This window comes from Staurois parvus, unplaced genomic scaffold, assembly GCF_062004578.1.
Source record: "Staurois parvus isolate SC_StPar_1 unplaced genomic scaffold, SC_StPar_1.0 ptg000286l, whole genome shotgun sequence".
NCBI classification, from domain to species: Eukaryota; Metazoa; Chordata; class Amphibia; order Anura; family Ranidae; genus Staurois; species Staurois parvus.
In genome coordinates, this window is record NW_028318082.1 from 682,975 (window position 1) to 709,433 (window position 26,459).

Genomic DNA, 26,459 nt, shown 5'->3' on the forward strand with positions numbered 1-26,459 from the left:
TGGCTTCTGTCAAATTGGCATGCTGGAAAACCAACATTTGTTGGCAGTCAATGGCTGCGAGTGCTAATTGGTGTGTTCTGGTGGAGGGTTGGGGTGGGGCAGTCCAGCTAGCTAGCTCAGCGGGGAGATCGCTCTACTAACATCAGACAGTTAGTACTGCAAGCTCTTCAGTTTTTTCTCATTCTGTCCTCTGGGTTGAGTGAAAAGAAACTGATAGTATGCACCCAACATTAGGCAAGATAGAGATGATACAATTTTCTTACCTGCAACTACAGGTTGCAGGAAACAAAATTTCCCAATTCCCCTATCAACAAAGTCAGTGTTGATGTGGGAATTCCTCCAACAGTCCTATTATGCTATGCTGGTGGGGAGACCCTCCTGCTGAAACAACACAATTATTACTGCAAAAATACAGCAGTCTGGTTGTACTGAAATCGAATGATGAATCAACTTCAGTACAACCAGCCTGCCAATAGATGGATTGGATCTCAGCCAGTCCATGCTGAACCAGCTGAGATTCGATCCATCTATGGCCAGATTTAGTGCTGATTACTTGTGCATTGTGTCTGACTTTGGTGCTCATTGCATAACTGCTGTAACAAGTGGTACATCTATAAGAATAGAGGTTGGTAGTGCAATAACAACAGTGCCTTGAAAATGTATTCATAATCCTAGAAATTTTCCACATTGTGTCATGTTACAATCAAAAACGTAAATGTGTTTTATTAGGATTTTATGTGATAGACCAACACAAAGTGGCACACAATTGTAAAGTGGAAGGAAAATGATAAATGGTTTTCAAATTTTTTTACAAATATATATCTGAAACGTGTGGCGTGCATTTGTATTCAGTCCCCCGAATCAATGCTTTGTAGAACCACCTTTCTTACACCTGCAAGTCTTTTTGGATATGTCTTCACCAGCTTTGCACATCTAGAGAGTGAAATTTTTGCCCATTCTTCTTTGCAAAATAGCTCACGTTCTGTCAGATTGTATGACCAGCAATTTTCAAGTCTTGCCACAGATTTTAATTTGGATTTAGGTCTGGACTTTGATTGGCACATTCCATCACATGAATATGCTTTGATCTAAACCATTCCATTGTAGATCTGGATGGATGTTTAGGGTCGTTATCCTGCTGGAAGGTGAACCTCTGCCCCAGTCCCAAGTCTTTTGCAGACCCTAACAGGTTTTCTTCTAAGATTGCCCTGTATTTAGCTCCATCCATCTTCCCATCAACTTGGACCAGCTTCCCTGTTCCTGCTGCTGAAAAGCATCCCCCTAACATGATGCTGCCACCACCATGTTTCCCGATGGGGATGGTGAGTTCAGTGATGAGGTGATGTGCAGTGTTAGTTTTCTGCCACGCATAGCATTTTGCTTTTAGGACAAAAAGTTCAGTTTTGGTCTCATCTGACCAGAGCACCTTCTTCCATATGTTTTCTGTGTCCCCCACATGGCTTCTCGCAAACTGCAAATGGGACTTCTTTTAGCTTTCTTTTAATAATGGCTTTCTTCTTGCCACTCTTCCATAAAGACCAGATTTGTGGAGTGCCCGACTAATAGTTGTCCTGTGGACAGATTTTCCCACCTGAGCTGTGGATGTCTTCAGCTCCTCCAGAGTTACCATGGGCCTCTTGGCTGCTTCTCTGATTAATGCTTTCCTTGCCCGGCCTGTCATTTTAGGTGGACGGCCATTTCTTGGTAGATTTGCAGTTTGTGCCATACTGTTTCCATTTTCGGATGATGGATTAAACAGTGCACCGTGAGATGTTCCAAGCTTTGGATTTTTCTTATAACCTAACCTTGCTTTAAACTTCCCCACAACTTTATCTCTGACCTGTCTGGTGTGTTCCTTGGCCTTCATGATGTTGTTTACTCACTAACGTTCTCTAACAAACCTCTGAGGGCTTCACAGAACAGCTGTATTTATACTGAGATTAAATTACACACAGGTGGACTCTATTTACTAATTAGTTGACTTCTGAAGGCAATTGGTTCCATTAGATTTTAGTTAGGGGTATCAGAGTAAAGGGGGCTGAATGCAAATGCATGCCATACATTTCAGATATTTATTTGTAAAAAATGTTGAAAACCTTTTATCATTTTCCTTCCACTACACAATTATGTGCCACTTTGTGTTGGTTTATCACATAACATCCTAAAAAAAACATTTATGATTTTGGTTGTAACATGACAAAATGTGGAAAGTTTCAAGGAGTATGAATACGTTTTCAAGGCACTGTATCAGGTCCTTACTAGTAGCTAGACATTTTGCATACATACATAATATGCAGTAAAGTAAATAAACCAATTGGAGTCTACCTAAAATAATTAAAGATTTTTGCTTGTTTTTCCTTTTTTTATCTCCCATACTATTCCCTAGATCTTCCCTAAATAACCCATATAAATACCCAGCTTACCTTCATTGACTATCAGCTTAATTTGGTTGGAGTCTTTGGTCAACCCGTTCACAACAGCCCGACACAAATAGGCTCCGTCATCATCCATCTGAACGTTGTGGATAGTAAATCCTTTCTTATTGTCAAATAACACTTTTTGGTTCCTTTGACCTTTACTTAAAGATACGAAAGATATTTCGTGTATAGATGGATCTGTTATCAGACATGGAATGAGAGCATCATCGTCTTCATCAACACGTATCATGGTTGCCAATGTGTTCCACACACTTGAGGCATCTATTAAAGAACATATAAAGTTAACTTGGTGTCAATGCCATGACTTTGAGGCTTCATTTACACCTATGCCTTGTAAAGCAAGTTAACGGGTTTGTCACTGTTTGTAATGGGGCAGTTTACTTCTGTGCTATGCTTCGACATGCGTTGGTCAAAAAAACCTCCAAAAAACAATATCCATTTTTTGTCCACTGATTTCGCCTACAGGGCCTTTTGATTTGAATAGCAGCAAATTATAATGCACTTATAATACAATACAAGTCCTTAAAAAATGCACACGGCAAGGTATGTGTGTCCAACCTGTTTTTTTATTTAAGTCACAAAGAGAAGTAACTGGAGATCCATTTTGTTAATCATATAATATCCTTATTTAAAGAGACAGTGTCTTCAGAAAAATCCTACAGCAGCTTTAAAAAGGCTTAAAGAGTCATTAAACCCAAAACAAAATGTATTATACTGCAGCTTATCAATAATTAAAGGTGATGGCTGTGTTAGTTTTCTTTTTTAGGCTTTCCTTCCTTTATTCTCACCTGGTGATCCTGCCAGTAAGTTACTGGTTAGATTACCAGGGTAAAACAGGTAAAAATCTTAAAAAAATCAAACAAATGCAGCCACCACATCTAATGATTGATAAGCTGCAATATATTACAGCCCTGGCCAAAAGTTTTGAGAATGACACAAATATGAATTTACCTGCAAGGAAACATGTGCACTCATCAATGCTTTGCGCAAAAAAGATTTACAGGCAAGAATATTGCTGCTAGAAAGATTGCACCTAAATCAGCCATTTATTGTATCATCAAGAACTTCAAGGAGAGAGAAGACTTCAGGGCGCCCAAGAAAGTCCAGCAAGCGCCAGGACATCTCCTAAAGTTGATTCAGCTTTGGGTTTGGGGCACCAGGAGTGCAGAGCTTGCTCAGGAAAGGCAGCAGACAGGTGTGAGTGCATCTGTCACACAGTGAGGCAAAGACTGCTGAAGGATGGCCTGGTATCAAGAAAGGCAGCAAAGAAGCCACTTCTCTCCAGGAAAAACATCAGGGACAGACTGATATTCTGCAAAAGGTACAGGGATTGGACTGCTGAGAACTGGGGTAAAGACATTTTCGCTGATGAATCCCCTTTCAGATTGTTTTTTTGGGCATCTGGACAACAACCTTGTCCGGAGAAGAAAAGGTGAGCGCTACCATCTGTCCTGTATCATGCCAACAGTAAAGCATCTTGAGACAATTCATGTGTGGGGTTGCTTTTCAGTCAAGGGAGAGGGCTTACTCTCAATTTTGCCTAAGAACACAGCCATGAATAAAGAATGGTACAAAAACATAATCCGAGAGCAACTTCTCACAACCATCCAAGAACAGTTTGGTGATGAAAAATGCCTTTTCCAAGCAAAAGTAATAACTAAATGGCTTGGGGAACAAAACATCCACATTTTTAGTCCATGGCTAGGAAACTCCCCAGACCTTAATCCCATTGAGAACTTGTGGTTAATCCTCAAAAGGTGGGTGAACAAAAAAAAATCCCACACATTCTGACAAACTCCAAGCATTGAGTATGCATTGAATGGGCTGCTATCAGCCAGGATGTGGCCCAGAAGTTGATTGACAGCGTGCTCGGGTGAATTGCAGAGGTCTTGAAAAAGAAGGGTCAGCACTGCAACTCTTTCTATAAACGTAATGTAATTGTCAATAAAAGCCTATGACACTTATGAAATGCTTGTAATTATACTTCAGTATGCCATAGTAACATCTGGCAAAAAGATCTAAAAACACTGAAGCAGCAGACTTTGTGAAAATGAATATTTGTGTCATTCTCAAAACTTTTGGCCAGGGCTGTACATTTTTTGGTTTTGGATTTAATACAGCTTTAAAATCTGCACAAATGCTAGGCCATTCTGATAGGAAACACTTTGGAACTTCCAAAGCTTTTCCCAGCCCTTTCTGCATCCTTTTCTGTATTCTTGTAGGAATACAAATGTGAGGAAGGTAGACTTAGCATCAAACTTCAGTACATCTATCTGAAGGCTTTAAGAAGCGCTGTAGATTTGTGGGCATTTCTATGCCATGCAATAGATATCTGCAATGGTTTCTTAATTTTTGGTCAAGCTACACTAAAGCTGGGTCTACTTTGTACATTCTTCCCCCCATCACCATCATCTAAACCTACTGCATTATACTTGTAACTCAAAAACATTAAAATACATGCAAAAAAGGGGAATGCCATAAAATGACTTTATTATTGCTGTATATTACGAATATATTCATTGTATTAAGCACACACATGGTAATGTAGCGCCATGTCTTCATTTTACCTTCTCTGAGACTATTGTTGAGTTGTCTTTATTTTACAGCTCAATGATAGAGAAGTCCATTTATAAAAATATTTTTTCAATGGACTTTGCTATCAATGAGCTGTATAGTAAACACTGGAGCTGTATGTGCAATATTTGTACATTTGTGTTTCAAAGTATTCATATTACCTTTTACAAAGACATGTACTGATGCTTGTTCTGTGGAATTGGGGGAGGTGTAGCTGCATTTGTAGGTTCCAGTGTATCTAGATGTTGCTTGCGTTATTAGTATTGTGTTATTTACTGGTTTAACAAATTTCCTTTGATTTTTTGTGAGATCCCATTTCACATTTCCATTTCCAGAGCATGATAAATTTAGAGATTCCTCATTCTGTAGCACAATTTCACTTACAGGAGGCTCGATTACCAAGGAGGCTAGGCCTAAGAAGGCAAGAAAGCAAACACAGTGATGATTACATAATATAGAATAACATTTTTCAAAACTATAGATGACTATACATGTTTTAGTTAAACCAGGGCTTTTTTTCCTCACAGAATAGGTGTAGGAACTCCCCCCTCTAACTTACCCATTGTGTCCATCCCCTACACACTTCTGAGCACCATCCCTTGATTTCACAGCTACTCACCTCCTAGAACCCCCCCTTTTAGCTCCCTCCCGCAACAGTGAACCCCCACAACAAAATACCACCCCAGCAACATTAGACCCCCTTCAGCAACAACAAATCTCCCAGCAGCCAGCATTAATAGACCCTCCATAGTTACACAGTTACATAGTTAGTCTGGCTGAAAAAAGACAAAAGTCCATCCAGTTCAACCATAAAAGAAAAAAAAAATTATAATCCTATACCCACAGTTGATCCATAGGAAGGCAAACAAAAACCCAGCAAAGCATGATCCAATTTGCTCCTGCTGGGTATAAAATTCCTTCCTAATCCCCCGAGAGGCAATCGGATATTCCCTGGATCAACTTTACCTATAAATGTTAGTATCCAGTTACATTCTGTGTATCTAAGAAACAATCCAGGCCATTTTTGAAGCAATCCGCTGAGCTGGCCAGAACCAACTCTTGAGGGAGTCTATTCCACATTTTCACAGCTCTTTTTAAATTTTTTTTCCTCCAAACGTAAAGAGTACCCCCTTGTCCTCTGTGAACACCTCAGAGTGAATAGCTCTACACTGAGTTCAATATATGAACCACTGATGTATTTATACATGTTGATCATATCCTCCCTTAATCTCCTCTTTTCAAGAGAGAATAAATTCAGTTCCTCTAATCTTTCCTCATAGCTGAGCTCCTCCATGCCTCGTATCAGTTTGGTTGCCCTTCTCTGTACTTTCTCCAGTTCCCCAATGTTCTTTTTGTGAATTGGTACCCAAAACTGAACTGCATATTCCAGATGAGGTGTTACTAATGATTTGTACAGGGGTAAAATGATATCTCTCTCTCTGGAGCCAGCAACAGAATACCTCTCCCTTAACAATAGATCCCTCTCAGCAAAATAAGACCCCCAGTAACATAAGACCCCACCCGGCAACAATATATCCCGCTGCCAGCAACAATATACCCCCATGCAAAAAAAGGATCTCCTCCAGTGACAATAGATCATCCAGCATCAATGGACCTTCCAGCACATCCCAGCACCCTTGGCCATTACATACGCTCAGTGCTGGAGGTGCCAGATCTGGGTTCCCCTTGCTATCTACGTCCTAATTGGGGAGATAGATCTCCACTCACTTTCTCACAGGTCAGCTCATGATGGAAAATATCTCTTTCAGATTGGAGAAGAGTTAGAACATTTGACAAAGTTTTTTTTTATTGCTATACTGTATGTTCTTTCTTGTCCAGGTAGTGACTGCACCTTTTATTTTTGTACAGGCATTACAAAGACAGGATGTAAGGAAAAATCTCTCCAAGGGTGTCACATAAAGTATTAAAACCTGGCAGAAAACTAAATTATGGCTAGAGATAGGCTTTTAATGGTACATATCAGATGCTGTGACTCCTGTAATGCATGTACTTGCCCTAGTTTAGCAGATTACTTAGTGGTAGTCAAGCAAGATTAAAAATGTCTGCACTTTCAAAAACAAAAAATCAGTAGTAACTCACTTACTTCTGTCCTGAGAGATTCTCTGTAGAGGCCTATTTATGGTTTATAATCAGTGTGTTTATGGAAAATATAAGACTGTGCTTCCCTCCATATGCATCCATATCAGCAAGTGGAAAATGTGGTTGAATAATTACGGCATGCCATTATATACAATGCATTCATACAGTATGCAGACCCCTTCACGTTTTTCAACTTTGTCATGTGATACTACAGTTGTTTAAATTCAATTTTTTTTCTCATTAACCACTTCCCAGCCACCCTATAGCAGTTTTACTGCTACAAGGCAGCCGCTACGTGCAAAATCACGTATAATGATTTGCATTTCCCGAGCTGTCATTGGCTCCCTGATCACTGTATTAGTGTCACTGGAGATGTCAGTGGCAGTTAGTCAGTCCCCACCCAATGTCAGTCAGTGTCAGAATGCCCACCATACTATCGCAGTGCCGCTGTAGTTCGGTGATCACCGCCATTATTCATATAAAAAAAGAAATACATCAAAATTCCAGTATATATATCACCATTTGTAGATGCTATAACTTTCACTTAAACCAATTAATATATACTTATTGGGATTTTGTTTTTCCAAAGACATGTAGCAGAACACATTTTGGCCTAAATTTTTTAAGATTTTTATTTAAATTGGAAATGTTTTATATCAAAAAGTTAAAATATTGTTTTTTTTAAATTTTCAGTCTTTTTTCATTTAAATAAATAAAAAAACACAGTGATGATTAAATACCACCAAAAGAAAGCTTTATCTGTGTGAAAATAATGATATAAATTTCCTTAGTGTACAGGGTTGCCTAACCGCGCAACTGTTAAAGTAACGCAACGCCACATAGCAAAAAATGGCCTAGTCAGGAAGGAGGGTAAATCTTACAGAGGGCAAGTGGTTAATCTACATTCAGTACCCCATAATGACAAAATGTGAACAGAATTACATGGTTTTTTTTTCAAATGTATGAAAAAGGAAAAACTGAAATATCACATTGGCAAAAGTATTCAGACCCTTTGCAAAACTTGAAATTTAGCTTCCACATGCCAAAAGGTATGCTGATATGTTGATTGAATCAACTCTAAAATAGTCCTTTCACGTGTATGTGTGTATCTAATTTGCTAATTCCTTTAGGGCAGAGACTGATGTGAATGCTCTCTATGTAAAGCACTATGTAACCTACCAACACTGTATAAATACCTGCAATAATACCCATCCACAGTGTTCAACAACAATTATCCCTTGGCCCAGTGGCAGTCCAGTGTTCAACTGCAGTCACTTTGTGGTCATTCAGCTTAATACAATTTACATTTTTTATAAACTGTTGTTTGCTTGAAAATTGTTGTATGATACGCTTAGTGTGCAAAATATATTACTGCAGCACTACCCCCTTAGGAGTCACTAGAAGATGTGGTTCCCCCTCAGGGGAGGACTGACAACTCATGGGGCCCCCGGGCAATAGAGGATCATTGGGCCCCTGTGTCCTTGCCCAAACTCAAAAAATCCTATGAAAAAGGTACCAGGGGCATCTCATGGGGCCCCCTACTGACCCCAGGCCCCTCAGGACAACTCAGGACTGGTGATTATGTCATCAGAATGGGACTGCTGGTCCTACATTGTATGTGATGATGTCAACAAGCGAGGCATCAACAAACTATTGGCGCTATATAAATCCTGTATAATAATAATAATAATAATAATAATCAACCAAAGAACATCAAGGAGAGCAGCTTCTAGAACCAGAACCAGCAGGAAGAAAAATTTCAGGACCATATATTAAGCCCATCCCCTAGACAAAATGACCACTAGATCCTTCATTGGTGGAAAATGGGGGAGTGGACAATTTTATTTATTTGTTTTTTAACTGTCGGAAGTTAGAATTGAATTAAAACGCTGGGAGTAAAGTTACAAACTTCAATTCTTTTAGTCATATTGCTACCTCACCTGCTCAATAAACAGAAAAGTAACAGCCTTTGTTGTTTATTTATTTTATATATAAGTTAAGGTTGGTAGATTTTTGCGCATTTATTTTCGTGGGAACAAGCAAAATTTATTTCCGGAACTGCAATAGCCATTTCCTTGTTCAATTGATTGGTAATGTCATTTGTTTAAGGAAGTTTCAGTAAATAGAGGCGTTTTCTACTTATGTTTCTCTTGTACATATTTCTGTAGCTTGTGAATATCTATAAACCTTATTCAACAAGACTATACTTTCAGGGATCATTTCTATAGTTATTGACTGCTGAAATGTGCTCTAAAGTGTACAAACATTTTTCAACCGCTTTTAGGGATGCATTGATACCCTTTTTTTGATCGCCAAGTACCAGGGGTGGACTGACAACTCATGGGGCCCCCGGGCAATTGGGGATCATGGGGCCCCTGTGTCCTTGCGCACACTCAAAACACACCCAAAAAAGCCTATAAAAGGTACCAGGGGCATTTTATGGGGCCCCCTACTGACCCTGGGCCCTCGGGCAGTGCCTAGTGCTCGAATGGTAAGTCCGCCCCTGCCAAGTATGATTACTGATACGTTTGGTACACCATGACGGTGCTGACCAATCAAATCTGTCTAGGCTGTACTGTCATCCCTGCATTGAGAGGAGAGGAATTCGCTGGGATTTCAAATATCCAGACCTGTGAAGCAGCTTTTTCTTGTGTGACAGCATGGGATCAGTGCAGGGAGGTTTCCCGCATCGCTCCTGTGTGAACTCAGGTTATGAAATGCCTAGGTTCACACAGGAGCAGTGGGGAAACCACATTTCTATTTGGACAAGAATCACATTCTTGTTCAAATTGAATGCTATTTTTTGCGTTACAATTTGCGTTCATACATTTTGCATTATCACTCAACAAAAAATGCATGAGCCTTATAATAATAGCCTCTAATATTAATTAAAATAGATAATTTGCTTCATAGTGTGCATGAACAAATCATAGCCCATCCAATGGTTTTCCATAAACTGTCACTCAACTGTGTGCCCAACACCTGTGTAAAACCCAGTCCATGCCAATTCACCACCACGTGTGGTAAGATTGAAAGCTTACCAGATCTCCATCAATTCGTGCATATCACATAACCAAAAAGATCATGGAGGAAGCGGACGTCACCAGGGTCTTCATACCTCTGAGCTTCCTGATGACACGATTCTACGAAATGCATTGAGGCCTGCCTGCTGTCGTCACTTCTGGTCCCTGCTGTAAGTCACTTCTGGTGATTTGGATTCAGCCTGTGGAATGCATGCCGGCTCAGACAGTTATAGTGGCAGAGCTTAGTGGTCTATATCCACACCACGCGGTTAATTCAGTGCCTGAAGCGGCACTTTTAAATGTGAGTGTATTTACATTTTTATTCTTTGCACTTTTAATAAAATATACTACACCATGGGAGAAATCTCTTTTTTCTGAGTGTGTGTATTGTCATACTGTATTATTCAAAAAGAAAACCCAGTTTACATCCGCTTCCTCCATGATCTTTTTTGGTTATGTGATATGCACGAATTGATGGAGATCTCGTAAGCTTTCAATCTTACTGCACGCGGTGGTGAATTGGCATCGAGTGGATTTCACACAAGTGTTGGGCACACAGTTGAGTGAAGGTTTATGGAAAACCATTGGATGGACTATAATTTGTTGATGGACACCATGAATCAAATTATCTATGTTGATTATTGTTAGAGGCTATTAATATAAGGTTTATGTATTTTTTGTTGAGTGGTATTGAGCATTATTTCAATAGCGAATAGCACCTTTTTAATATTGTAAAATTTCACACACAGTGTTTCCACACTGTAAAGAGCTACTTTCCTCTTTTCTAAGTTGAAGGTCTGGAATGGCTCTCCTTGGTTTTATATATTACATACATTCATTTTGTATTGACTCAAATCACACCACAAAGTATCGGTTTGGGATATCAGAAGCATTTTCACGAGTATGAGTACTTATGAAAATATTCGGTATCTGACCCCAAACCAAGAACTGCTTTTTTTCAATTATGTTTGCCTGTAACATGCCTTTATATTTGGTGGCAAATATAGACATGTTTCTTCCATCTGCTCAGTTCTCAATTAATCTTTCTTAGAAATAAAAAAGAAAAACACTGAGGAAAATTGAGCTCAAGTGTCCACACTGCATGCAACATTTCATGTCTACTCAACTGAACATATGACTCCAAATGTAATCCTCACCACTCTGCTAAACAATGCAATCTACTATACATTCTGGCTGTAGAGAGTTTGAATGGATTTTCTTTTAACAAAACCTTTGAAAATGCCTAGAAATCCATTGTGATTGAGGTATTGAAAGCATTTTGGAAGGGTATATATCAGACAATGGGCTTTAACAAACTTATAAAGGTTTTTTTTTTTAAAGCTCAAGGTTTTCAGCATACTGTATATCTTCCAGTCCTAAATCTAAATTGACAGACTGAGAGAATGATTCATAATATCAAAAATGAGACAAAACAAAGTGGAGGAGATACATACATTTATACGTTTTAATCACACTTGCGAGATTCAGCAAAATCATAAATAATTGGATTATCATACCGTTTGAGCTGCTTATTCCAATTGTTTAGGGGATCCATACATTGCTATACTGGAGTTCCAGAATGCACCTATTGATGACATTGGATAACTATTCCAGGTGCAATTGTGCTCCACTCTACCATGACATATAATCAGCCATAACTTCAAGCTACCTACCCTGACACCTGTACTAGTAAAAGAAAACCTGAGGTTTAAACAAGGAACACAAGCTTAATATAACATCATAATATCAGCACTACAAAACCAATAACTGCTCAGGTCATGGGAAAACAAAAGGGGAATGTGGCTACCAGCTTGAGTAGTTTCTATATATTTTAATCAGAAAAATGCTTATTATAAAACAAAAGAAAACCAGCAGATAGATCACAGCAGGTATACAGACTCCAAATAAGGCACTTAGTACCAGCATAAATCGACATTGGAGACACATACGGTAGAGTGGGTATAAGGTTATGTCAAATTAGGGGAGATATATAAAATGATCTTTAGTTGATATACAAAATAGACCAATAAAGAGGTAACCAATAAAATCCCTTAGTGACGAAAACAAAAACAAAAAAAAGATAAAGAAGATATATAACGTATTAAAGAGTAGAACACCTTCAAATAAGTCAGCCACAACTAATCACAAATCGCCCTACAGGGGCTTAACCCTGGAGAAGTCTATCCATTACCAACTGATGTGGTGCTAGACCTGGTACATCCAGCCAAAGTTGCCACATAGAGTACAATTTATGGGGAACATGTCTATGTTGGTACAGTGCTCAGCATAAATGAGTACACCACTTTAGAAAAGTAAGATTTTAATCAATATCTCAATAAACACAAGAACAATCTCCAAAATTTTGACAAAACTGAGTTTTACGAACATTTGTTTAGCTCATTACATGAAAGTAAGGTTAATAATATAACTTAGATTACAAAATCTTCAGTTTTACTCAAATTAGTTGATGCAAAAATGAATACACCCCACAACAAAAACTATCTAGTATTTTGTATGACCTCCATGATTTGTAAGGACAGCACCAAGTCTTCTAGCCATGGAATGAACAGGTTGGCAACATATTTCAACATCTATCTTTTTCCAATCTTCAAGAACAACCTCTTTTAGAACCTGGATGCTGGATGGAGAGTGATGCTCAACTTGTCTCTTCGGAATTCCCCATAGGTGTTCGATTGGGTTCAGATCAAAAGACATACTTGGCCACTGAATCACTTTCACCTTGCTCTTCTTCAGAAATGCAACAGTGGCCTCAGATATGTGTTTTGGATCATTGTCATGTTAGAAAAGTGCACAACGACCAAGGGCATAGAGTGATGGTAGCACCTTCTCTTTCAATATAGAGCCGTACACCTGTGAATTCATGATAGCATGATTAAATGCAGCTTCCTGATACCAGCAGCACTCATGCAGTCCCACAAAAAGACACTACCACCACCATGTTTCACTGTAGGGACCATGCATTTTTCTTTGTACTTTTCACCTTTGTGACACCATACAGTTTTGAAACCATCAGTTCCAAAAACATTTATCTTGTCCTGATTGCTCCAGAGTACAGAGTGTCAGTAGTCTTCTTTTTCAGCATGGGCCCTGGCAAATTCTAGGCAGGCTTTTTTATGTATGGGCTTTAGGAGAGGCTTCCTTCGTGGACGACACTCATGCATGCCATTCCGCAGTGTATGCCGTATTGTGTCATGGGAAACAATCATCCCATGTTGGCTTCCTGTTCTTTAGCTAACTGCAGTGAACTTGCATGGTGATTTTCTTCAACCCTTTTCATCAGAAGATGCTCTTGTTGAGGTGTTAACTTCTGTGGACAGCCTGGACGTCTCTGAGATGGTTGCAGTTCCATGTTTGTTACATTTTTGTAGCATTTGTGCTACATTATTCTGACGCAAAAGTAAACCATTGCTGATCTTCTTGTAGTCTTTACCATTCTTGGGTAAAGAAATTGGTTTCTTTCTCAGGCCTTGTGACATTTCTCTTCCATGTGGTGCTGCTGCTGACAGCATGAAATGGGAAGGGCTTTTCTTTGTTAAGTAACGCCCTTTTATAGTCACCTGTCTGCAGGACACCTGATTAATGAATAATTAGACTCACCTGTAGTTGAATTCTTGTTAATTAGAATTTTGTTGTCAAAAATTTAGCTTTGCTCCTAAGACTTTCATTGGGGTGTATTAATTTTTGCAACATGGTCTGGAATAACTTTGTTAGGAGAAATACTTTGTGTGTGTAAATGAACAAATCTTGTTTGCAATCAATGGCCCGCATTTGTGGGAGTATCATGTAGTATAGCCTCCTATAGAAAATGTTGATACAGAAAGGAAATTAAAGGTTCTCTGACAAATCTATTGGGGTGTACTCCTAGATTGTAAGCTCTAACGAGCAGGACCCTCTGTTTCCTCTTGTACCAAATTGTATTGTAACTGTAATATCTACTTTCATTTTGTAAAGTGCTGCTCAAACTGTTGGCGCTATATAAATCTGTATAATAATAATTTATGCTGAGCACTGTATGTTAATCACGTATGAGCATATTATTCACCTGTTCCAGCCATTGTTTCTTGGTTGGTACATGAGGAGTACAGTAGTTCCTAAATTAAAAATCCAAGATTTTACCTGGTGCAAATTTAGAATGGTGGCATGTATAAGATATATAAAAAAAAGCTAGCTGATGAAAACAAACATCACTCTTTTCAGAGAGAGTAGATATGGACTTCAGCATCAGTGAAGACAATTCAGTAAATATACCAGATCAAGTAGGCTCTCAGGCCCCAGAAACAAAACTTTATTCTATAAATGCTATCATCAGCATCAAAAAGCTGATGCAGTGAGGAAACCACATGCGATTTGGACAGGAATCATATTCCTGTTCAAATTGCATGCTATTCTTTGCAGTGTAATTAATGTCCATACATTTTGTATTGATGCAAATCGCACCGCAAAGTATCGGTACTCAGTACTGACGAGTACCTGACCGACAGTATCAGTACTCACCGATCAAAAAATAGTATCAATGCATGTAAAATACTGGGGTGACATCATAGGAGAGTGTATGTAAAATCTTGATGTTGGTTAGGGGTGAAGTTAGAGCCATGTTAAAGTATATCTAAAGCAAACACTTTCTTTAAATTTGGAAAGAGTGGAGAGTCCCCTGTTAGGTTTTTATTACTGTCTGTGTCCTGGCTGGGGAGAGTCACCCTCTCTATTTGTCCTAGTGACCATTGTCACCAAAAGAAAAAAGCTCAAGTACATAGGAGTAATCTTTCGACAAGTGCACCAATATCAAATGATAATTGTTTGAATTAAATCCAACTCTTGCATTGTGCAGACAATAACTGTATTTTGCAATGTTTACAAGAACTATAACCACAACTTCTAGGGAGAAGACATTTCAAGTTTTGATTCCTCAGCAAAATTCTCTCTGAACTGGTAGATGAGGAAGTGAGAATTTACGGCTAGTGGAAGAGCTGAGGGAACTTGTTTCTGTACCCCATAGATGCTTGCTTACTAACACAGGAAACATGTTGCTTAAGGAAATTGCAATATTATCCACATCGTCTTGGTCTGACTTCTTCTTTCACACCCTCTTACCTTAGATTTTTTTTTTTTTGGAAAGTGCCTTTTAAATGTCAAATATTTTAAATGGTAAAAATAAATACTATTTAACAATCAGTTTTTGAAAAATTTTACTTTCAAAAATTGGATCAAAAATTAAATTTGAAAAACTATTCCTTTAGCCTTTTGTATATTATGGGATCAATCTAATCATAGTATATATGGAAGAAATAAATGAGCTATTATCTTGACACATTGGGGTTGATTTACTAAAAATGGAGAGGGCAAAATCTGGTGCAGCTCTGCTAGGTAGCCAATCAGCTTATAACTTCAACTTGTTCAATTAAAACTTCAACTTGTTCAATTAATCTTTGACAATAAAAACATAGACGCTGATTGGTTTCTATGCAGAGCTGCACCAGATTTTGTACTCTCCAGTTTTATTAAATTCCTCCCATAGTGTTATAGCTTATTAGAGTGAAGTTAAAGGATAAGTTCGCTTTTGGGAACATGTTACATGTTACACCCATTTTTAGGGTGGAACATGTAACATGTTCCCAATGCTGCCGCCCTCCCTCCCTCTGACAGATAATACGGAGAGAAGTTTCGCCATACTATCTGTCAAATTTGAAAACAGCGTACATCTTGTACGGCAAGCAGATATTCTGACAGGTCTGCAGGAGACCTGCATGGCATCAGCAATCTACTGATCGCTGGTGCAATGCTTTCCAGGCTTCTTTGGACAAAAATAATAAATGCAAATTTTTTTTGCCTGCAAAAAAATGTGCATTTATAATTTTTATCCAAAAGGTGAACTTATCCTTTAAGGACCCATTCAGCTTTCCCATTATTCTTAAGTGATTGATTGATTGATGCACATTTTTAAGCATCAATCTATTTATGCAAAAATCCCATTTCTGCCTTTTTGGTTAGTTCATATGTGTGTGTTGACAATTATTGTGTTTTTAACCAGTTAAGGATTTTGAGTGTACAGTGAATGCACTAAAAAAAATATGTTAAATGCCTCAAGTGATTTTATTACTCCATTGTCATTCTCTCCATTGCAGCTGTTCTGCTGCTATGAACTGCAATGTCAGGCTATTATTTTGACAGCCGGTTGCTGCACTGTGTCTAAGCCTCTAGTTGTTCATATGTACAGTGCCTTGAAAAAGTATTCATACCCCTTAAAATTTTCCACATTTTTTCATATTACAACGAAAAACATAAGTGTATTTTATTGGGATTTTATGTGATAGACCAACACAAAGTGGCACATAATTGTGAAGTGGAAGGAAAATGATAAATGGTTTTTAAATTTTTTTGATAAACATCTGAAAAATGTGGCATGCATTTGTATTCAGCCCCCTTTACTCTGATACCCCTAACTAAAATCTAGTGGAAGCAATTGCCCTCAGAAGTCACCTAATTAGTAAATAGAGTTCACCTGTGTGTAATTTAATCTCAGTATAAATACAGCTGTTCTGTGAAGCCTTCAGAGGTTTGTTAGAGAACATTAGTGATCAAATAGCATCATGAAGGTAAAAGGAGCACACCAGACAGGTCAGAGAGAAAGTTGTGGAGAAGTTTAAAGCAGGGTTAGGTTATTAAAAAAATATCCCAAGCTTTGAACATCTCACGGAGCACTGTTCAATCCATCATCCAAAAATGGAAAGAGTATGGCACAACTGCAAACCCATCAAGACATGGCCATCCACCTAAACTGACAGGCTGGGCAAGGAGAGCATTAATCAGAGAAGCAGCCAATAGGCCCATGGTAACTCTGGAGGAGCTGCAGAGATCCACAGCTCAGGTGGGAGAATCTGTCTACAGGACAATTATTAATTGCGCACTCAAAAAATCTGGCCTTTATGGAAGAGTGGCAAGAAGAAAGCCATTGTTGAAAGAAAGCCATAAGAAGTCCCCATTGCAGTTTGCGAGAAGCCATGTGGGGGACACAGCAAACATATGGAAGAAGGTGCTTTGGTCAGATGAGACCAAAATTGAACTTTTTGGCCTAAAAGCAAAACGCTATGTGTGGCCGTAAACTAACGCTGTACATCACCCTGAACACACCATCCCCACCATGAAACATGGGGGTGGCAGCATCATGTTGTGGGGATGCTTTTCTTCAGCAGGGACAGCGAAGCTGGTCAGAGTTGATGGGAAGATGGTTGGAGCCAAATACAGGGCAATCTTAGAAGAAAACCTGTTAGAGTCTGCAAAAGACTTGAGACTGGGGCTGAGGTTCACCTTCCAGCAGGACAAGGACCCTAAACATACAGCCAGAGCTACAATGGAATAGTTTAGATCAAAGCATATTCATGTGTTAGAATGTTCCAGTCAAAGTCCAGACCGAAATCCAATTGAGAATCTATGGCAAGACTTGAAAATTGCTGTTCACAGACGCCCTCCATCTAATCTGACAGAGCTTGAGCTATTTTGCAAAGAAGAACTGGCAATACTTTCACTCTCTAGATGTGCAAAGCTGGTAGAGACATACCCAAAAATACTTGCAGCTATAATTGCAGCGAAAGGGGGTTCTACAAAGTATTGACTCAGGGGGGGCTGAATACAAATCCACGCCACACTTTTCAAATATTTATTTGTAAAAATATTTTCAAAACCATTTATCATTTTCCTTCCACTTCACAATTACTTGCCACTTTGTGTTGCTCTATCACATAAAATTCCAACAAAATAGATTTATGTTTTTGGTTGTAACATGACAAAATGTGGAAAATTTCAAGGGGTATGAATACTTTTTCAAGGCAGTATATAAATGATGTCTGCAGTGCCTCGTACGTAAGCTATGCCTGGAAACACTGCAGGCATCATGAATGAAAACATGGTAACAATATCATTATTAAACATATGATCTACACATAGCAAGAATAAATAAAGACAAAAAAGTTTTTTTTTATTTTACTTCGTATTGACCCTAATCAGCCCTAATTATTACTTTATTTCCCTCCTCCCCTAAGTATTAATGGTAGATCATTTGTTTTATGTTTAATTTTTTACAATTCATATGTAAAAAAAAATTTCACTATTGTTGCTCCTGTGCATTAATTTTTGTAGTGCCACTTGAAAAAAGAAACAAACAGAAAATAAGATTTTTAAAAAGACTTGATTTATTTATTAGTACCTAGTTTTGCCCTGTTTGAACCAAACCTTGAAACAAATATGAGTGTCATTTTAAACTGGAAAATAAATTAGAAAATAAACTTATTTTTTTTAAATTTGGTTGCATATTTTACCTGAAGATTGCATAGAAAAGTATTCAACACAATACTGTATGCTCCAAGGAGCAGGGCTCTCGAACCCCTTGTATTGAATCGTATTGTTACTGTACTGTTTCGTGTACTGTCTCGTGTACTGTCTGAGCACACTGTCGGCACTATAAAAATCCTGTATAATAATAATAATAATTTTGGCTAATAAAGGATATATGTATTATTGCAGTATAGTAAGTAATATCAAATTTAAGTTGTATTTTTGAATCAATAGCCCCTTGGCAGAAATGTAAACATCTCTCTGGTCTATAAGAGGTATACAGGTGTGAGAGCTAAGGTGGTTAAAAAAATAGGTCATGCTGTTGCAATTTTGAGCATATACATGCATCAGGCAGACCAAAACGAATGATAAATGTATGAAAACAGTCACGTATTTTTGTGCATTTTTAACTTGTGTGCACCGTGGAAAATCCCTATTCTGAATGCTTCACTATGATTTTACATAATAAATTAAAAATAAACATAACACAAAAACACATATTTAATTTTCACAAAAAAAGCTTATGGTTGCCTGCAAAAACTATGTGTTACTTTGTATGCAGGACTACTGAGAAGCATAGGCCCATTTATGACCAACTAATAAGGCAATACCTTGCCCTCCAAAAAGACACAGAAGTTGATTAAGCTGGAAACAGAGCAAACAGGTGGCACAAACACCTAGTGCATTATCCAAGGTTTATTAAAAAGTCAAAAAGACGAAAACATACTCACAGACATTAGCATGTTTTTAAAGCATTGTATGATAATCTAGATGACCACAACAGAGGGTAGGGTGTTCTGACTGTCATTGTGCTCCGCCCTGACGCGTTTCGGGGAAGAGTCCCTTTCCTCAGAGCTAATGAAGCTTGTCCCCGAAACGTGTCAGAGGCGGAGCACACTGACAGTCAGAACACCTTACCCTCTGTTGTGGCCATCTTGATTCTCATACAATGCTTTACAAATATGCTATGTCTGTGAGTATGTTTGCGTCTTTTTGACTTTTTAACAAACCTTGGATAATGCACTAGGTGTTTGGGCCACCTGTTTGCTCTTTTCCAATTGTTGATTTCCCTGTCTGAGGAGGGCTACATCCCCGAAACACTATCCATAGGCCATCCTTTGCCCTGGTTCCCCTGGCTTCACTTTTGGCAGTTGATTCCTGGAGCTCTGGAGAGTATACACTGTGATCCGTTATGTTGGAAACAGTTCAAGGTTACAGGTATATTGAACCTTGCAAATGTAACAACTTTTCAAATGTACCAAACAACCATGTCAGTCACAGTTATGCTCTGAGCGCCCATAAAACATTAACTCACGTAGTCATAGGCCACTTTCACACGAGTAGACCGATGGGGTCCGCCTGTCCGTTTTTCAGACGGACCCGATCAGTCCATCTATAGACTTATATGGATCAGAGGCATCCGATCCGATTCTGTACGCCAAAAACAGAGAGATAGAGATCCATCCCCATCCGTCCAGCGGATCAGATGACAATTGGGTGGAAATGGACATGCGGTCCGTTTCCATCCGACTTTCCCATTCAAATCAGTGGGCAGTGTCTGTGTGTGCTGCTGCAGAGCGGACAGAGACCTGTCATCCGCCAGCTCAACGGGGATCAGCGGAGAAATTCCCCGCTGAGCAGGCACATCACACTGACGAATCTGCCCCGCCTGAAAGGGGCCTAAGAGGTCTGTCAGTACATCAGTACAGAACAGGCATTAAAATGACCCCAGAATTTAACTTGAGGGCGTAGCCCATAGAGCGAAATCAATTACTGGCAAGGTTAAACCTGCCTCCTTGCAAGTCAGAGGTACATTGATGATTGCCCCACTGCAACCAGCACCTGCTCAACACAAGATTGTAGACTGAAATTAAAAATATTGAGGCCAGTCATTAAAGGAAGCCAAACAAATCAGTATACCCTGCACTTAGTGAACTGATGTGTTAAAATGATATGATAAAAGAGTGCTGCAACCAAAATAGCCCAAACACTGCAACTTATGGAATAATAATCTAAAGTTATGGTGCACCACACAAATGTCATCTGAATTCAACTATAGTGATAAATATTGCTTGAAATAATATCACAAAGAGTGCAAGTATGCAAAACGTAGAAAGCAAACCAAAGACATCATGTTGTGATACAAATAATGTGCTTGTACAACAAAGTCCACGTCATAAAGCGCTTTATAAATACATAAGTCCAAATAAGTGCAGTGATGGAAATCAATCCACGTGCCAATTGTATATCCTCCACCACAAATATACAGCTTCTTACCAAATTCTTTGACCTTAATTTGTAAGAGATCCATATATGCTTGTGTATGCGTATTGCAACCAGGGGTGGACTGACCATTTGGAAACTCGGGCACTGCCCAGGGTCAGTAGGGGACCCCATGAGATGCCCCTGGTACCTTTTTCATAGGCTTTTTTGAGTTTGGGTAAGGACACAGGGGCCCCATGATCCCCTATTGCCCGGGGGCCCCATGAGTTATCAGTCCCCCCCTGATTGCAACCCAAAACTTGCCGCAACCCACCATGCAGTTTCTGTGACACCAGTATCAGAAAATGGATAATAGCTCTCTCACTAGCACCTTCAAGTGTTATAGGTGACCACTGCCAGAGGGAAAAAGCGCTAACATCACGTGACCGCCCTTCTGCCACTTCCTGAGGATTTCTCCGGGGCAGCACCTAACTATCTGATTTTCAACTTGCTTACAAGCACCCCACCCCTTCTTACATCAAAGAACCCTCCCCCCCAACATCAGAAATCAAGAGTACCCCCCCTCCCTTACATCATGGTGCAACTCCCTTTATTTGTGCTGCTGCCGGGAAGAAGCTAGGGGGAAAGCTGGGAAGCTGAAAGTTCAGGGTACAGAGGAGGACCAGAGGAGGGCTGGAGTTAACTGCTGGAGTCTGCTGAATGCTGAGACCAGGGGAGGTGTAGATGAGGAGGTGCTGCGGCTACACAGAGAGGAGCAGGATCTATAGTAGGAATTCTGTCCTCCTCTCTGCTGCCGACTGCTGGGATAGGGGGGGTGGGGCAGAGACGAGCCTCTCCATGGCTGCATGGAGAAGAACAGGATCTTGCAGAGAAGTTCTGTCCTCCTCTCTGCTGCTGACTGCTGGGATGGGGGGGGGGGGCAGAGAAGAGCCTCTCCACGGGCTGCACGGAGAAGAACAGTATCTTGCAGAAGAACAGGATCTCTGCTGCCAACTGCTGAGACAATGCAGGGTCAGAGATGAGAGGGGTGCCAAAGCTGCAGGAAGGATGTGAGTGCCCCATGAAATAGCCAGGCAGGCTGAATTTGGCTCATAGGCCTTGTGTTGGACATATGTGCCATAGACTACTATGAGACCATCTTCCAAGCATCTCTGGCCATGCAGGATGGAGGAAAGCATGCATCTAGGGGGACTGAAGGATGAGGTACTTTAAGTCAGTAGGAAGGAAGGTGAGGCAAGAAGCAAATTTTGGAAAATATATTGTGTCTAGTGGTGAGGTCCATTACCTTGCTGCCTTGGTGTCCCGAACAGCACAAGCAGCACAAGTAATCCCTCTTAAAAACATCTGTGAGCAATTACAAGCATATTCGACCAGTAATAATATTTGTAGCTGCTGAGCCCATGGGGCTGGGTCTTCTCTTTTTTGATCTGTTTAATATACCACTGAAAGTGTTATCATCACAATTTTCTGCTCTGGAGTACAGAATTGATCCCTATGTTTTGAAGATGAGGCAAGAGGAAGGTGTTATGTATCACTAAGGACTAATTCAGGCTGGCAATTAAACCTTTGCTCCATGCAAAGCCCCTGGCAGATTTATTTTATTTATTTATTATTTATTTATTTCAGGTGCTTATACAGCGCCGTCAATTTATGCATCGCTTTACATATATATATGTTGTACATTTACATCAGATGCATGTGTATCCACCGTGCAGCTGCATGTGGGAAGCCCATAGAAGTGGGTGCGCATGCAGCGGCTGCACAGACACAATCGCATGTCAAAGTTTGGTATGTGGGCAGGAGTGGGTGCACAGAACGCAGAACCTCTGCGTTCAGATCCATGTATCCTCTCAGGTCAGCATGTCAAACTTTGACATACAATTTGGTACATGTATCTGATGCATGTGCGCCCGCTTCGATGAGCTGCCTGCACACAGCTGGGTGGTGGATGTATTGGCATCTGCCAGTGGCACCGCACAGAGGACAGGCTTAATTGTTCATCTTAATGAGCCCTAATACACGTCCTACCTTAGGGTGACAACACTTCCCCTCCATCAGCAGTCACTTTTAGCTGACTGCTCATCCATCCCTTGTTTTAGAGTGCCATATTTTGGGGTTTTAATTTATTTTGGGGGTGTATTTTTATGTTGATTGAGCCTTTAATTTAGAATAACCACTTGGCCTTCTTTATGACCAGGCCATTTTTTACAATTCCACACTGCGCACACAAATAGAGCATCATTTGGTAGTTTTTGAGCACCACTGGGTTTTTTATTTTTTATTATATTAAAAAAAAGACCAAAAATTTTGGAAAAAAAAACTATTTTCTACTTTCTATTATAAAATATATCCAGTAAAGTCAAATTTCTTCATACATTTAGGCCAAAATGTATTGTACATGCCTTTGGTTAAAAAAAATCCCAGTACATGTATATTAATTGGTTTGTGTGAAAGTTTTTTTGTCTACAAACTATGGTAAGTATATTTTAAAATTGAATAATTCTGATATTCTGATGGATCTCATTTCTAGAGGCCCTTAAAATGCAAGGACAGTACAAATGACCCCTTTTTGGAAAGTAGATAGTTCAAGGTGTTTTGTAAGAGGCATGACGAGTTTTTTGAAGTAGTACTTTTTTGTCACAATTTTTTGGAAAATGAAGAAATTAAAAAAATTTGCTTTTGTTTTCATGTTTGTTTTTTTTTTACATACAGACACCAGTCCAGTACAGCATCATCATATGACTGGTGTGGCTTTGATCAGGGATCTAATGACTAATGACAGTATGTACAAAAATATTAAATACATTTTTATTCTATTTGAAAAAAAATTTTCTTTAACCTTTTTTTTAAGCTAATTTTTTTTTAGATAATGTTTTCAAAGTAGCCACCATAGAGATACTGTACTGCTCTGGAGGGGGGATTTTTTTCTTTACGCTGCTATTGGTTACACGGTGATGATCACTGTATAATCAATAGCTTTAGCTGTCATGAATGGGTTTCCTATTCAAAAACAGATTGAATATAGTTATGATACAGTATGTGATTGGCTACAGCTAATTATATGGTACAGGTAGTCATGTACCATGTGATTTCTGTGGGCCAATCATAGATCACAACAGTAAGTAAGCTGTTCATGAATAGAAAGCCATTCATGACAGGTTATTTACATTGATATCATATGATTGCTATGACCAATCATAGTGACCACATGATATCCGGTTACCGATATTCGTGATCTGTTGTGTCCGATGGACATAGTGGTCACAGAAGGGGCACACTGCGTGCTCTGAAACCAGAGCAGGCACAATCACCTATATATACATGGCTGAGCCTGTACCTGCCGCCCTGCCACAGTAAATGGACTGTAGTGTAGTGGCAAGCGGTTATACTGCTTTTTTTCCTTTTTACAATGTGGGCTTTTGTTTTAGGAGTGGTATTTTGGGGAGTTTATTTCCTGTGTGGGTTCTTTTTTTATGTTTCTCTCATGTTGATGGGGATATTTCTATGTTTGTGGTGCTTAAAGAGAAGCACTCAGCTGCCTTTGTTTACAGCCTGTTGATGCATCATCTGAAAGGAAAAACTAGGTGCAAGGACAGTGTGCAGTTAAACCACTTTACAATATAGCACTCACATTCACTGCACTCCCCTATCCCCATAAATAATATACAACTTAGACATATATCATTTAGCTTTAGTATCCCTGATTAAAAGAATCTTGCTTCTGGGCAACTTTACACTGCTGTATCCTGTGTATGATTGTAGTTCTTGCCCTAATGCCCAAGCCTGTGCTCTTTGTCTCCAGTAAATTTGGGCCTAACCCAAAGTCCAGCTGCTGACCAAGTTCACACTGCTTTGTGTCATCTGCGGTATCTTTTTTTTTTAGTTAAAGGTCTGCCTATACTGTTTTTCTCTAGTACATTTCAGCCAATTCTTTCTTAATAAAATGTCCTACTGCTGGCTTATTTTATACTGCTGTATCATCTGTGGTCTCTGACCATCAAGGCAGGCTTTTTACCGCTTGAGGAAAAAACATGTGTCATTGCTAAAACTACCTGAAAAAAGCCTCTTTTCAACTGAAATTAACCAGATTGCGTTGCTGCTGCTGTATGTCAGCCATGATAACTGTACAATAAAAAATAAATTCCACAACCAAATACAGTATATGCTGTAGTGTGTGCTGTCACTGAGATAGTTTTTGAAACCTATACGGTTCCATAATACCACATACAGCTTGGCATCCCCAAGCTTATTTAAAGGATTAGTGTATTTTTTTGCTTTGGTGAATGTCCTCCATGACAGTTCTCAGCTCCACGTGCCTTTTTTGACAATAGTTTGTCTATTAGCTCTAAAAAGGGCCAAAAAAACCCACAATATTCCTTCCTCCCTCATAGACTTTCATTGGGTTTGCCTCTAAGTTCGGGTTCGCCAAATGTTGAAAAGGTTTCACTGAACCCTTGGTGAATCAAACCTAGGCAGATTCAGGTCTCTAATGTACTTTTAAAGAAGTTTAGCAAACTTTATTATAGATTCCTATTTACTTGTGTTTTGTAGTTTTAGAAATAGACCCACCCAGCGCACTGGCTGAAAGTAAGGCCTTAGTGGGGAGAAAAATATAACTTTTCTATCATTGCAGAACCAGTTCCAGTGTTGTGATACCAAACGTCACAAATCTGGCAAATCTATAGGTATGTAACACCTTTGGCAAGTATCTCACCAAACATGGAGCCCTCACTACTTGCTTAGGGCAATAAGCAAACTACAAGAGCAGGGTGATGAGAATTCTGGGAGGTCCTGTCTACAAAGTGAGTACTACTATCATAGTTACACCAACAAGAGTGTCATTGGGAGTTTTAAAATAAATCTAGCTCCAGGAAAGCATGCAAAAGTAATTTTATTATGGACAGCACAGTGGCTAAATGGTTAGCATTTCTGTCTGGCAGTACTAGGGTTGCTGGTTCGAATCCCAACCATGGCACCACCTGCCTGGAGTTTTCAGGCTCCAGGTACTCTGGTTTCCTCCCACACTCCAAAGACATGCTGGTAGGTAAATTGGATCCTGTCTAAACTGGCCCTAGTATGTGTATGTATGAATGTAAGTTAGGGACCTGAGATTGTACGCTCCTTGAGGGTTAGGGACTGATATGAATGTACAATATATACAGTGGGGATCGAAAGTTTGGGCACCCCAGCTAAAAATTTGTATTAATGTGCATAAAGAAGCCAAGGAAAGATGGAAAAATCTCCAAAAGGCATCAAATTACAGATTAGACATTCTTATAATATGTCAGCAAAAGTTAGATTTTATTTCCATCATTTACACTTTCAAAATAACAGAAAACAAAAAAATGGCGTCTGCAAAAGTTTGGGCACCCTGCAGAATTTATAGCATGCACTGCCCCCTTTGCAAAGCTGAGACCTGCCAATGTCATGGATTGTTCTCAATCATCGTCTGGGAAGACCAGGTGATGTCAATCTCAAAGGTTTAAAATGCCCAGACTCATCTGACCTTGCCCCAACAATCAGCACCATGGGTTCTTCTAAGCAGTTGTCCAGAAAACTGAAACTGAAAATAGTTGACGCTCACAAAGCTGGAGAAGGCTATAAGAAGATAGCAAAGCGTTTTCAGATGTCAATATCCTCTGTTCGGAATGTAATTAAGAAATGGCAGTCATCAGGAACAGTGGAAGTTAAAGCAAGATCTGGAAGACCAAGAAAAATATCAGACAGAACAGCTCGCAGGATTGTGAGAAAA

At 39.4% G+C, this 26,459-nt stretch overlaps 1 protein-coding gene and 1 pseudogene across 1 annotated transcript in view; one reads left to right on the forward strand and one right to left on the reverse strand.

Moving 5' to 3' along the window:
• The window catches only part of CSF1R (colony stimulating factor 1 receptor), a 129,868-nt gene that overhangs the window by 80,788 nt on the left and 22,621 nt on the right, over window positions 1–26,459 (reverse strand). Inside the window, exons 2-3 of the mRNA XM_089682129.1 lie at window positions 5,174–5,425; window positions 2,424–2,699 (exon numbers count right to left, since the gene is read on the reverse strand). Of these exons, the coding sequence (XP_089538255.1) occupies window positions 2,424–2,699; window positions 5,174–5,425 (528 nt within the window). The remainder of the gene's footprint in view (window positions 1–2,423; window positions 2,700–5,173; window positions 5,426–26,459) is intronic.
• LOC149458498 (small nucleolar RNA U3) lies at window positions 9,310–9,439 on the forward strand (annotated as a pseudogene).